A 14,279-nucleotide genomic window follows, 5' to 3' on the forward strand; every position below is an offset into this window, starting at 1 on the left:
CTGAGAGCACCTCCTCCCCCATTACTACCAGCTGATTCCAGAAGTGAGGAGGTGGGAGAGGGAGAACAAGGAAGAGGCAACCTGGAGATTTCCAGGAGAGCAAGTGATTCACAGCTAAACCAAGCTTAGTTTCAGAATGGAGGTTGTTCACCAAATGCAGTCAGGCTGGCTGGCACATTTCTCTAATTTCAATTACAATGATGCTCGTTTACCGGCAGACCCCGCGAGGATAATCCGGGTGTTTCACCATGTTAGGGCAGATCCACCGGTAATGTAAAATACACTTAAAATTTGCATCTAAGATGATGTGATTGGGAGCTAAAAGAATGAGAATTCTATGTAACAGGGTCAGAATTATCCTGTTGTAGTCTGATTGCATTGGGTCTACAGGGTCAGTGGGATACATGGAGAAAGTGAGTTTTGTGTCTAAGACAATTCTAACACAACCAACTGAATAGATGCTATGTGACTGGCAATTTTGTTTCATGTATTAAAATTGTAACATTGTTTGTGTTCTTACTATGCTTCCAAGTTTTCTCATTTGGGGCTTTGGAGGAAATCATGCTATAAGTTAGGCTCTTAATTTGAAAAAAGGATTTCTAGGGGGCTGTGCAATTGTGCCCTTAGAAAAGGAGTGAGAAACCAGCCAAAGGCCTCCCCAAACAGTTGGAGCCCCTTCTCCCCCTGCCCCCCCCAACACATAAACCTGGATTGGCCAATGAGGAGAGGCATTGTGGTCTTCTCTGAGCTTAACCTACCATAATGCCCTGCATGCTCTGGCATATCAGATAATTAACTCCCATGCATATCTCTCCGTGCAGGATCCACTAGCTTTGAGAAAAATAAACATATACATGCAGGCTAATTTTGTTTGTCTTTCTAGGAAGAAACTCAGTAATGGTTGACACCCCTTACCAAAGGTTTGATAAAGACCAAACAGAATGGGGTTCACGTTACCACAGGTAACCCCAGCACTTAGCACAGTGGCTGGCACATAACCAGGGCTTCTTGAATTGACATGATGGAGTCCCCAGATCATGGGGATTGGAGCCATTCTCTTATTTTCTGCATTCCAAAATCTCACGATATCACTTTTCTTCAAGGAAGGGCTCCAATTTTGAATCAGTCTGTTGAACCTGAATTGGGTCAAAGATGTTCTCTGGGTGGAATTTCATACTTTCCATAATCAGTGGACAGGCAACTTCTCAAAGCTCCTCCATCCTGAACAAACTTGCAAGCTCACCTCCCCAAACCCTGCTTTGGCTCTTAGAGGTCTTAATTACTCAGTAAGTCACTTCATTAATTTAGAAGTGGACAACCTTTTCTTCCTCAGGGCTGATAAGATTTGGTGGACATGCCCAAAGGGAAGGTCCCAAAGCTTTGGTTAATCCTAAAAGAACTTCTCATTGAAGGAGGATCCTGATTATTCTAGTAAAAGCCATACTCATCCAATTAAATACTTAGCAGTTTTGAAACATTGTAACCACATTGTCTAAGAGTTTAATTCATCATTTCACAGCATCCAGATCAAAAGAGGAGTTGATTTCCTAAGAATACAATTGCATCATCCTCCAGGTAACATGTTAAAAATTAATAGCATGTCTTATCAAAAAATTTCAGAAAATCACAACAAAAGGAAATTTTGAAGCATAACAAAAGCAATATTACAGATTTAAAACAAAGCGTTGTTGTCAATCGAATGCTATCAGTTCAGTTGACTATATTTTCCAAATGATCTCACATAGAAAATAACTTTGTCTAGTTATGATTTTAATATTCTGATTGCAGTTATCAAAATATTTATACCAACACATTTTGTGCCATCAAAGAAGAAGAAACAAAGTGAGTACCCATCAATCGTTGGGTAGCTAAAGAAATCACAGTATATGAATTCAAAGGAATATTACTGAACAGTAACGAGAAACATCAGGATGTCAGGGGGACAAGCCATGAAGCCATTTATAGGGATTCATTCACAGTAAGGAATTTTGGATGTTTAATGAGGTCTCTTACACTGAGAAATCTAATGAGGTCTTCAGCAAGGGACCTAACCTTGTTAACTGGATCCATAAGTTTTATCTCCAGCAACTTTATTCCAAGGTATAGTCAAGTAGTGTTCAAATCCAAGGCAAACCATTCAACATCATAGTAAGAAATCTGTCTTCCAACCACTGACTCCAAAGAGCCCAAAGTTACTCAGTTCCATGAAAACCTAAAACATTTTCTAGGGAAAAAAGGCAGAAGTAGTGACGTTCTAGACAATCCATCAAAACACAACCTGGATTTGACTGAGGCTCAGATCATGAGCTTCTCACTGCAAAATTCAGACTCAAAGTGAATAGGGAAAACCCTCAGATGTGACAGACATGCCCTAAATAACACTGCTTATGAATATGAATTGGAAGTGATGCATAGATTTAGGGGATTAGATCTGGTAGACAGAGAGCCTGAAGAACTATGGACAGAGGTTCTCAATATTGTACAGGAGGCACCAACTAAATATATTCCAATGAAAAAGAAGAGCAAGAAAGCAAAATGGCTGTCTGAGGAGGCCTTACAAATACCTGGGGAAAAAAAGGAAAGGGAAAGATAAAAGAGATAAATCCAAATAAATGCAGAGTTCCAGAGAATAGCAAAGAGATAAGGTTTTCTTAAAGAGCAATGAAAAGAAATAGGAGAAAACAATGAAACATTGCTTATATTCAAAACGTTTTTCTCCAGTGTGGCTTCTCAGAGGTAGAGCAAGATGCCTACATGCATGGATTTCTCTCCACTGTGGATTCTCTGGTGTGTAGCAAGACTATCATGCATCAGAGAGTCTTTCCACCTAGATTACATTCATAAGGTTTGACTACACTGTGGATTGTCTGACACACAGCAAGAATGGAGGTGCATCTCTAGGCCTTTCCACACAGATTACATTCATAAGGTTTCCTGTTACTGTGAGTACTGTGATGGATAATGAAGGATGAGAATTCATTAAAAGCTTTACCACATTCATGACACTCATATGTTTTCTCTCCAGCATAAATTTTTTGATGGTTAATAAGCAATGACTGTTGACTCAAGTCTTTCCCACAATGACGACAATCATAAGGTTTATCTCCTGTGTGGATTCTGTGAAGTCCAGCACAGATTTGTCTCCCAGTGAAGTCACAGGGACCAAGCTTTGCTCATGAGTTTGTTCCACAGAAATTCTTAGCTTTGCTGTAGTCTTTTTTATTTCAGGTCTAATCTGTCCTTCTGCAAGAAACAAACAATAAAACACATATACAGAGGCGCATGTTCACACATATATAATTGTAATCCATTCCCTCCATTGGGAGAAAGTAAACTAACTGATCTACATCCTCTTTCTCCAGGGGAAGAGATAAAAGCCTTCAAAGTTCAATGGACAGAACCAATCATTTTAAAATGCTATTAACTCACATCTGCAGAATAACGTGATGTACAAAGAGATCTACACGCAATCCCATCAGATCTTCACAAACACCTGTGACACAGGCAGGCCCAGCATTCTCATTACATGAGCAGCTTAGGTCATGCAGCTGAGACCTTAACTCCAACACTGTGACAGGGTGTGCTCTCTCCATAGGATTAGTTAGCCTTTCTCCGCTGAATTTTCTTTTGTTTTGTTTTGTTTTCTTAAGAAAAATTATTTTGTTATTGCATGTCAACTTGTTCTCTCCATCTCTTTGGGTCTTCCTATTCCATGAAACACAATAATATTGAAATTACTCCAATTAATAACCGTATAATGGGGCTTTAAGTTTAGGGGAAAAGAAAAGCCAATCAACGTGGCAAATTTCACTGTTATTTTATTTTAAGAAATTGCCACAGCCACTGCCAACCTTAAGCAGCCACCACCTTGATCAGTCAGCAGCCATCAACCCTGGGCCAGAGCCTCCAGCTGCAAGATTATGATTCACTGAAGGCCCTGATGATAGTTAGATTTTATTGGCAATAAAATATCTTTAACTTGAAATATGTACATTTTTACAGATACAATATTGTATTGTACATGTTTAGACAACAGTACTTTGTAAAGTTGACTTTCATATGCACTAAGAAACCAAAAATTTCAGGTGACTCGCTTGCGATAATCGGTTTCTTGTGGTGCTCTGGAACAGAACCCACAATATCTCTGAGCTGGGCCTGAAATTTTTGCCACTCTTGTTTTGATTTTGACTCTTTCCTCCCTAATTTTCCTCTCCTTCTTAAACCATCACTCATCTCAGTCCTTGTGTTCCCTTATATCCCATTGGACTTGATGTCTTTCCATTCCCACACGACTCTCCTGGTCTCCTGGACCAGCTAAGCAGGAGGTTCCTGATGTGTTGCTCCTTCTCAACCCATCTCCATGTTTGTATGCCGGACTGGGAGCTCCCAGACAGCAGAGACTGACTTTTCCCTTCCCAAAGCTTAGAACACTGGAGGTTCTTAATCCATGCTTATTCATTGACTGACAGGACCCAGGGCTGACACCAGCCCGAGGCCCCTACCTCAGTCCCTGTACTCTGGTTTCTATCTCAGTTGTCCCATGTAGTTTCTGGTCTCAGCCCTGTTTCTGGCTCTTTCTTGCACCTTATCTCCTACAGTGAGCAACTTTTGTCTTGTACTAACCCTGCTGTGACCTAACCAGACCCATAATGAGGATCACAAACACTTCTTTCTAGGGTCCTGAAGCATCTCACACTACGGGACACCTGGGAGTTTCTTTTTTTTTTTTAGCTTACAAAGTACTTTTAAAAATTATTTATTTATTTGATATTTTATTTTTTAGTTTTCAGCATTGATTTCCACAAGATTTTGAGTTACAAATTTTCTCCCCATTTCTACCCTCCCCCCCACTCCAAGATGGCATATATTCTGATTGCCCCGTTACCCAGTCAGCCCTCCCTTCTATCACCCCGTTCCCTCCCCCCATCCCTTTTCCCCTTACTTTCTTGTAGGCCAAGATAGATTCCTATGCCCCATTGCCTGTATATCTTATTTTCCCATTGCATGCAAAAACAACCTTTTTTCTTTGAAAATCTGCTTTTAAAACTTTGAGTTCCAAACTCTCTCCCCTCCTCCCTCCCCACCCACTGTCCCTAAGAATGCAAGCAATTCAACACAGGCCACTCATGTATCATTATGCAAAACACTTCCATAAATAGTCATGTTATGAAAGACTAACTATATTTCCCTCCCTCCTATCCCGTCCCCTTTTATTCAGTTTTCTCCCTTTTCAAAAGTGTTTGCTTTTGATTACTTCTTCTCCCATCTGCCCTCCCTTCTATTGTCCCCCTTTTTTATCCCTTTCCCCTTACTTTCATGTGGTGTAAAATACCCAATTGAGTGTGTATGGTATTCCCTCCTCAGGTCAAATCCGATGACAGCAAGATTCACTCATTCCCCCTCACCTGCCCCCTCTTTCCTTCCAATGAACTGCTTTTTTGGCCCACTTTTATGTGAGATAATTTACCGCATTCTATCTCTCCTTTTCTCCCTCTCTCATCCCTTAATTTGATATTTTTAGATATCATCCCTTCATATTCAACTCATCCTGTATGTGTACACATGTGTATATATATATATATATATATATATATATATATATATATATATATATATATATATATATGCATATTCCCTTCAGCTATCCTAACACTGAGATCTCATGAATCATACACATCATCTTTCCAGGTAGGAATGTGAACATAGCAGTTCAACTTTAGTAAGTCCCTTATGATTTCTCTTTCTCGTTTACCTTTTCATGCTTCTCTTGATTCTTGTGTTTGAAAGTCAAATTTTCTATTCAGCTCTGGTCTTTTCACTGAGAAAGCTTAAAAGTCCTCTATTTTATTGAAAATCCACATTTTGCCTTGGAGCATGATACTCAGTTTTGCTGGGTAGGTGATTCTTGGTTTTAATTCTAGCTCCATTAATGTCTGGAATATCAATTTTTCACACAAATAAAGACCTCAAAACAATTGGAGAAATATCCACATCTCATGGGTAGGTTGAGCCAATATAATAAAAATAGCAATGCTACCTAAGTTAATCTACCCATTCAATGCCATACCAATCAAACTACCAAAGAATTATAGAGCTGGAAAAAATAGTAAAAGAATTCATTGACGAAAAAAAGTCTTAAGGAAGGCAGCCTAGCATTTCCAGGTTTCAAACTATATTACAAAGCAGTAATTACCAAAACAATCTGGCGCTGGCTAAGAAATAGTGTGGATGAGTGGAGTAAATTAGGTATATAATACACAGTAGTAAACGATCATAGTAATCTAGTGTTTGATAAATGCAAAGATCTAAGGTTTGGGGATAAAAACCCACATTTGACAAAAACTGTTGGGGAAGCTAGAAAGCAGTTTGGCAGAAACTAGGCATAGACCAACATCTCACACTGTATACCAAGATAAGGTCAAAATGGATAAATGATTCAGACATAGAATGATATAAGCAAGCTAGGAGAATATGGGAAAATGTACCTGTCAGATCTATGGATAATAGAAGAGTTTAGAACCAAATAAGAGATAGACATTATCGGAAGCAAAATAGAGAAATTTGATTATAAGAAAGAGTATTACACAGACAAAACCAATGCAGATAAAATTTGAAGGAAAACAGGAAACAGAAAAAATTTTCTCAAACATGTAGAGAAGTAAGGCAAACTTGTGAAAATATGGATGTACTTTAGTTGGCAACACAGATTTTGAGTTGGAAGGGACTGTTGAGGCCAACCTTTTCATTTTAGAGATGAAGACATTGAAGCACAGAGAGGTTGTTTCTCACCCAGAGTGACACAGCTAGAGAATACCTGAAGGAAGATTTGAACCTGCCTTCCCAAACCTAACCCAGTTTCCTATCCATTATAATATACTGCTTCCATCTATACTGTTCTGAATACTAACTTGAATAAAAACAAAAGTGATTAAACTACCCAGACCCTTTAGCCCACCAACCTTGCTATAAAACGTATGATCCTAGGGGAAAAAAATAATGCTAGCTGGCATTTACATAGTGATCTAATGCTTGCAAAGCAGCTGACAAGTATTGCCTCATTTGATCCTTTTACTAACCCTTGGAGGTAAGTGCTGTTACTATCCCCCCTAGTACAGATGGGGAAACTCAGATGGGAATAAGTAAGTGACTTCCCCAGGGTCACACAGCTAGTAAATATGTGAGACTGAATTTGAATTCAGGTTTTTTGGATTCAGGGACAGCCCTCTATCCATTGTGCCACCAGAAACTTACAGAAATTATTACAAAAATAAATGTCCATCAGATACCAAAATATTTATACCAGTACTTTTTTCCTGCTAACATGAAAAAAGTGAGCTTCAATCAACTGGGGAATGGCTGAAGAAGTTATGGCCTAGAAATGCTATGGCATATCATAAAGGACTAATAAGAAAGGCTGGGATTTCAGAGAAAAATTCAATTCAGTTTTAGTGCCTTATGCACAGTATGAAATAAGGGATGTCTTTAGTCTGAATGAATTTACACATTGATTATATTAGTGAGGTTTTTCCTTTGATATGGATTCTTTGATGTCTAGTAAGGGAAGAATGTATATTAAAAGTTTTAGCACATTCCAGATATTCCTAAGGTTTATCTGCAGTGTGGCTTCTCTTATGTGAAGCAAGATTGGAGCTAAATCCGAAAGCCTTTCCACAATGATTACATTCATAAGGTTTTTCTCCAGTGTGGATTGTCTGATGATGAATAAGATGGGAGAGCCTTGTGAAAGCCTTTCCACATTGATTACATTCATAAAGTTTCTCTCCAGTGTGGATTCTCTGATGTATAGAAAGACTGCAGTTCTGTGTAAAAGCCTTTCCACATTGCTTGCATTCATAAGGTTTCTCTTCACTGTGGATTCTCTGATGATAAGTAAGACTGGATCAATCTGTGAAAGCCACTCCACATTGACTACATTCATAAGGCTTCTCTCCACTCTGGATTCTCTGGTGTTTAATAAGGGAAGAATGAACACAAACCTTTACCACATGCATGACATTCATGAGGTTTCTCTTCAGTGTGGATTTTGCGATGACTAGTAAGATGGGCCCCCCATGAGAAAGCCTTTCCATATTGACTGCATTCATAAGGTTTCTCTCTAGTGTGGATTCTCTTACATACTGTAATATTGGAGCTCTTTCTGAAAGTCTTTCCGCATTGATTACATTCATAAGGTTTCTCTCCACTGTGGATCCTCTGATGTTTAATGAGAGAAGAGTGTACACTAAAACCTTTAGCACATTCGTGACATTCTTGAGGTTTTTCTTCAGTGTGGATTCTCTGATGTTTAGCAAAATTGGAGTTGTAGCTCTAAGCCTTTCCACATTGATTAGATTCATAAGATTTCTCTCCAGTGTGAACTCTATGATGTACAATAAGGGAAGACTGCACAGTAAAAGATTTACCACATTGATGGCATTGATAAGGTTTCCCTCCAGTGTGGATTCTATGATGTACAATAAGGGAATAGTGGTCCCTAAAAGTTTTACCATATTCGTGACACTCATGAGGTTGCTCTTCAGTGTGTATTCTCTTGTCTTTAGCAACACTGGAACTCTTTCTCGAAGTTTTTTTATGTTGATTGCAACCATAATGTTCCTCTCCATGTGTAGCAAGACCATCCCTGTATTCACTGTGTTGAGAATAGTTGTTCCATGAGGCCATTTTCAGAGTTTCACTTGTCTCCTTCACATCTAATCTGTTCTCTGTATCTGATGGAAACAAACACACACATATACTATAAATAAATATATCCCCTTCCTTCTGTTGTCAGAACGTAAACTAATTGACATAGAATTTCCCTAGTCAAAAAGAGGTCTTTAAACTTAAATGGGCAGAATTAATGATTTAAAGATACTATTAGATTGCACCAATAAAATGATTTAATTAAAAAAGAGTTCCACAAGGAAGCCCACTGAATCTTTACAACAAGCTTGAGACATTATACTTTACAATTCAGGCCATGAACTCTGAATGGCTGAGAGATGTAACCTAAATCTCAGCAGCTGAGGCTTGGTGACTACGCTCTGTTCACTGCCCTAGGCAGGTGTTTTCCATATCACTTTCAGTGTTTTTTTTTCAAATGCATTTTGTGGATTACAATTTTATTTTGTTGTGTTCAGCTCCTCTTTCTACTGCTCTGTATGGATCAGGTATGATGCTCTGTCCCATGTTTATTCTTTGTAAATTTCATGCAAACTTGAGAAAAAGATTTACTCTTTTAAGTTGTAATAATTTTCAGAGTTATATTCACCTTTTCTTACAATCTATTCAGATCTATAGATATCATACCATTTGTTGGAATATACTAAATATTCATGTTATTTCACTATTATGTCTCTAAGTATGCTATAATTTCCCTGGTGATCATGTTTACAATTATATTTTGTTGCTGTAGCTGATATCCATCATGATTGCCAGTCCTGTTTTTTATATTCCTCTGAGGCATATTATATTCTGTTCTGGCCCATCATTTTTTTAGGATTACCACTACCTCATTATTTTTAAATTTTTATCTTTGAATGCCTCTGTTACCTAAATAAAAAAACTAAAAATATTTTAATAATCACAATTTAAAAAGTCGATGCATTTCCCATGTCCAAAAATAGTATTTTTGAAAGCATGATTCACTATTATTCCTTCAGTAATACTTTTCATTTAGGTAATCAAGAATCCTTTGGGAGTTGGTGATGATTGTCCATGTGCTTTGAGCTCAAAATTCTTTAGACACTTTAAGCTCAATTTTCTTACAAATACATTTTTCCTCTGGGAGAACAAGTATGTGTATAACTGTACCATAAAAGACCTAGTTTAAAGAAATAAGGGGGCAGCTAGGTGGCACAGTGAGTAGAGCACCAGCCCTGGAGTCAGGAGGACTTGAGTTCAAATGTGGCCCCAGACACTTAACACACTTACTAGCTGTGTGACCTTGGGCAAGTCACTTAACCCCAATTGCCCTGCCTTCCCCCCTCCAAAAAAAGAGAGATGAGAAGGGAAAGTACATTTTGCTAAAATGTACCATATAAAATGGCATAGCATCCAAATTTTAAGGGAAAATTCAAATGAATTATAATAGGAAATAAATAGTAAAACTATACACGCTGGGATTTCTACCAGGAATTCAGGAAAGCTTCATTATTGGGAAAACTATCAGTAGAATTGACCATATCAACAAAAATAAATAAAAATCACATGTTTATCTCAATAGATACAGACAAAGCTTTTGACCAAATACAACACTCATTCCTATTAAAAATAGTAGAAAGCATAGGAATAAATGGAGTTTTCCTTAAAATGATAAATAGTGTCTATCTGAAATCATTAGTAAGCATTATCTGTAACAGAGATAAGCTAGAAGCCTTCCCAGTAAGATCAGGAGTGAAGCAAGGATGTCCATTATCAACACTATTATTCAATATTGTACTAGAAATGTTAGCAATAGCAATAAGAGAAGAAAAGGAAACTAAATGAATTAGAATAAATAATGAGGAAACAAAACTATCTCTTTTCAGATAATATGATGGTATACTTAAAGAACCTTAGAGAATCAACTAAAAACTACTTGAATAATTAGTAACTTTAGCAAAGTTACAGGATATAAAATAAACCCCCAGAAATCATCAGCATTTCTATATATTACCCACAACATATAGCAGGAAGAAATAGAAAGAGAAATTCCATTTAAAATAACTGAAGATAGTATAAAATAATTAGGAATCTACCTGCTAAGACAAGCCCAGGAACTATATGAAAACAATTACAAAACATTTTTCACACAAATAAGGTCAGATCCAAACAACTGGAGATATATCAATTTCCCACGGGTATGTCAAGCCAATATAATAAAAATAACAATTCTGCCTACATTAATTTACTTATTCAGTGTCATATTGATCAAATTGCTAAAAAATCATTTTATAGAAGATAAAACACATGACAAAATTCATCTGGAAGAAGACAAAATCAAGACTAATAAATGAATCAATAAAAAAATGTCAAGTAAGATAGCTTAACAGCACCAGATCTCAAACTGTATTATAAAGTGCTCATCATCAAAATAACCTGGTATTGGCTAAGAAACAGTGGTGGATTACTAGAATAGTTTAGGTATATAACACATAATAATAAATGACCATAGTAAGCTAGTGTTTGATAAACACAAAGATCCACACATTTAAGACAAGAAACCATTATTTGACAAAAACTTCTGGGAAAACTAGAAAGCAATTTTGGAAAAACTAGGTATAGACCAATGTAACTGAAGCATAATCTTCCTATTTGTTTGTTTTTTTTTTTCCTGCAGTGATTGCCAAAAATCATGATTAGACATACAATGCTTTTGGTGCTCAAGCAATGAATAAACACATCAGTCTCTGATCGCTTCTAAGCAAAACATATTCCATCAGTTTCTCTACCCATCATCAAATTGTCTCCTAAACCCCAGAAATGTTGAACGTTTGTATGAGGATCTGCTCCCAATGGAATATCACAAGCATGCACAGATCCTCATTTGCTGTGACTGCAACAGAGGCATTCCCTCCTTCACCAATTAACTTGTAATCACATCTCATCAGCAACATAATTACCAGATCAAGATTTCATAAATGTTTTTGTTCCTGCATGTGTTGGTAAGCAAAATGGCCTTTGTTTTCTTTGAGTAACTCAGTGTATTTCATTGAGCCTTGCTAGGTGCTGGGCCCCAGGCCCAGAGCCCTATTAGGTGTGGAACCTTTGTGGGTGCTGATTGGTGACTGGGGTGGGGCCCAAGATGGGGCTGGCTAAGGGGAGGTGTTAACTCCAGGGCCATGCCCTATTGGGTGTTAACCTATTCTATGTGGATGTGAACCTTCCAGGGTCCTAAGGGGAGGGGCCAACTCAAGAACCAATCACCAGGGCCTGGGCTCTGGTCATTTAGACGATGCTTGATGATGTCAAAAACTCTCTAAGATTTTGATTTTTAAAGTCTTTTTAAAGTTCTTCAACGAATTCTTTCTGGGAAGGTGACCAGGTGGGAGAGGCTTTTTTTCGCTTCAGAATCCCCCTCTGAAGATGAACCCCAGTCTTCCCTACTCCTATACTAACTTTCTATAGTTAGATTCTTTCTCCTTTGTCTGCTTTTTTTAAATTGGTAGCAGCTTATTTTTTTTTTTTTTGTAATTATCTCTAGCCCTGGGGTATGGGGAATGGTGCCTCTGGCCTTAGATCCTCCTTCAGTTCTCCTCTCTACTTTGGAACCAAAACCAAGACTCCACTCTCCTCTAAGTGCCCGCAGCCAGCTGCATCCCTACCCCCTTCTTCTGTACTCACCAGGCAACAGCTGTTTCTTTCTTGCCCAGGGCCAAGTCTAGGCAGCATAGCTGAGTCAGTATCAGCAGAGGTTCCCTCAATCTTCCCCACCTCTCCACACTGTTCAGGAGGTGAAAGTTCCTGTGGCTGGGGCTGAGGCTACCCCCCAACCCAGCTAGCCTCAAGGATGCAACTTGTTGTTTCAGGGGAACTGGCCTGAGGGTGTTTATACTTCACAGGGACCAAACCTTGGTCCAGGAATTTTTCTTCAGATCTCCTGTCGTCCCAGGAGGACCACTGTTTTGCCCCAACTCTTGTTCATTTGTACTGCTCTATGTTTAGCTCGAAGTGCTATTTATCTTGTTTGTGGGGAAAAATCTGGAAAGCTTGGAATTTTCTGACCTACTCCACCATCTTCCCAGAATCCTCCCCTGGGTTCTCCTTCCTAGTGCATTGTGCTATCATCCTTAGTTTTTATGAGGGAACTTATTCCATTTTAATTTATTTATGATAAGTTATCTTTTTCTCCATCATATCCTCTTATCATCTTTCCTCTTTGCCCCTGATTCCATATTTAGAAGGAAAATATAGTTTGGGGAAGGGAATGGGATCAACATTAGCATGTATAATTGAAATGACGTGATCCCCACCACTGACCACACCTGTTTTCTTTCTATTCCAATCCCAGATGACTGGAGATAACACTACCTGAAGAGTTGATTATCTTTTTAATCTCATAACGTATGTGTCATCTGCTCCTCATCATCTCTCATACACTCTCCCCTCACATTCAATTCAAAGTCATGATTCTACCTTTGTAATGTCTCTTGACTATGTCTCTCTCCTTTCATGGTTTACAAGAACTGGCTGGTTGGTTTCACTTACCTCAAGTCTCTCCCCGGGGCCAGTCAATCCTCCAATCAGCTGTCAAATGCATCTTTCTAAGCACTTGCCTGATCATGTTACTCCCTATACTAAAAACCCCTGTGGCTCCCTATCACTGAAATCAAAGATAAAATCCTCCATTGGGCTGTTAGAGCCCTTCATCTTCTGCCCCTTTCCTAACTTTCTCATCTTCTTTCACCTTGCTCCCCCTCCTGAAAGTCCATCAACTCATTAATTGTTTACCAATCAGGTTTGATTTTTCACCTGTCAGGTACACCCTCTTTTCTAAAATTCTTCATATTCAGTGATCTACATGGTTTTGTCTCTGATTACTGAGACACTGACCATTAATTTATTGATTGCTAGCCTGATTAATAAATTGATTATTAATTACTCAAAAACTCTGTCTTTTGGGCTTTCATTTATCTCACTCCAAAGCTTCAACAAAGACTTCTCAAAGGATCCCTGGTTCATCAATACAAGGGAACTGGAAGGCCATGGAGTGCAAACCCCTCATTTTACAGATGAGGAAACTGAGGGTCAGAAGTTCAATGACTTGCCCAAGATCTCACTGCTTAAAAGTGTCTGAAAAAGAATTCCAAGGCAGGTCTTTCTGCCACCAAGTCTAGCACTCTCTTTACTGCAACATGAAGAAACCTCTTGAGATAACACCAGCTTTCACCTCACTCACCTGCACAGGAGTTCCTCAGGCATCCTTGTTCAAAGTGGGAGCTCAGATCTTCTCTGTAGACTGGAAGTCCTGGGCACGGGGAATAAATTAGACATGAGGATGGAGAGAAACTTGTCATTAAATCCTCATCAGGGAAAGGAGGATACCAGCAAAGACCAGAAGGTGGTCCAAGGACTACCCAAAGATGGTTTTCAGAGTGTTTACTGCTAGGAAATTTGGGGGCAGAGGGGAAGGAAGATCACGCAACCAATTGGGAATCAGAAAATTCCAAGTTTGTTTATCTCCTTCATAGGAGGATGGCCACATTCCATAGCTTCCATTTTTTTTTTGTTTAGAAATTAGAGGCAGCTGGTAGTACAAAGGAGAAAGCACTGGGTCTGGAGTCAGGAAGACCTGAATT

The 14,279-nt window shown here is 38.6% G+C and overlaps 1 protein-coding gene across 1 annotated transcript; it reads right to left on the reverse strand.

The window, feature by feature from the left end:
* Nucleotides 1–7,601: 7,601 nt before the first annotated feature.
* Nucleotides 7,602–8,639, reverse strand: LOC118835444 (zinc finger protein 3-like). The gene is made up of 3 exons (XM_036742629.1): nucleotides 8,508–8,639; nucleotides 8,011–8,298; nucleotides 7,602–7,712 (listed from the first exon to the last, which is right to left on the reverse strand). The coding sequence occupies exons 1-3, from the start codon at nucleotides 8,637–8,639 to the stop codon at nucleotides 7,602–7,604; spliced, it is 531 nt and encodes a 176-aa protein (XP_036598524.1).
* Between the last annotated feature and the right edge of the window lie 5,640 nt (nucleotides 8,640–14,279).

This window comes from Trichosurus vulpecula, chromosome 2 (genome assembly GCF_011100635.1).
Source record: "Trichosurus vulpecula isolate mTriVul1 chromosome 2, mTriVul1.pri, whole genome shotgun sequence".
NCBI lineage: Eukaryota > Metazoa > Chordata > Mammalia > Diprotodontia > Phalangeridae > Trichosurus > Trichosurus vulpecula.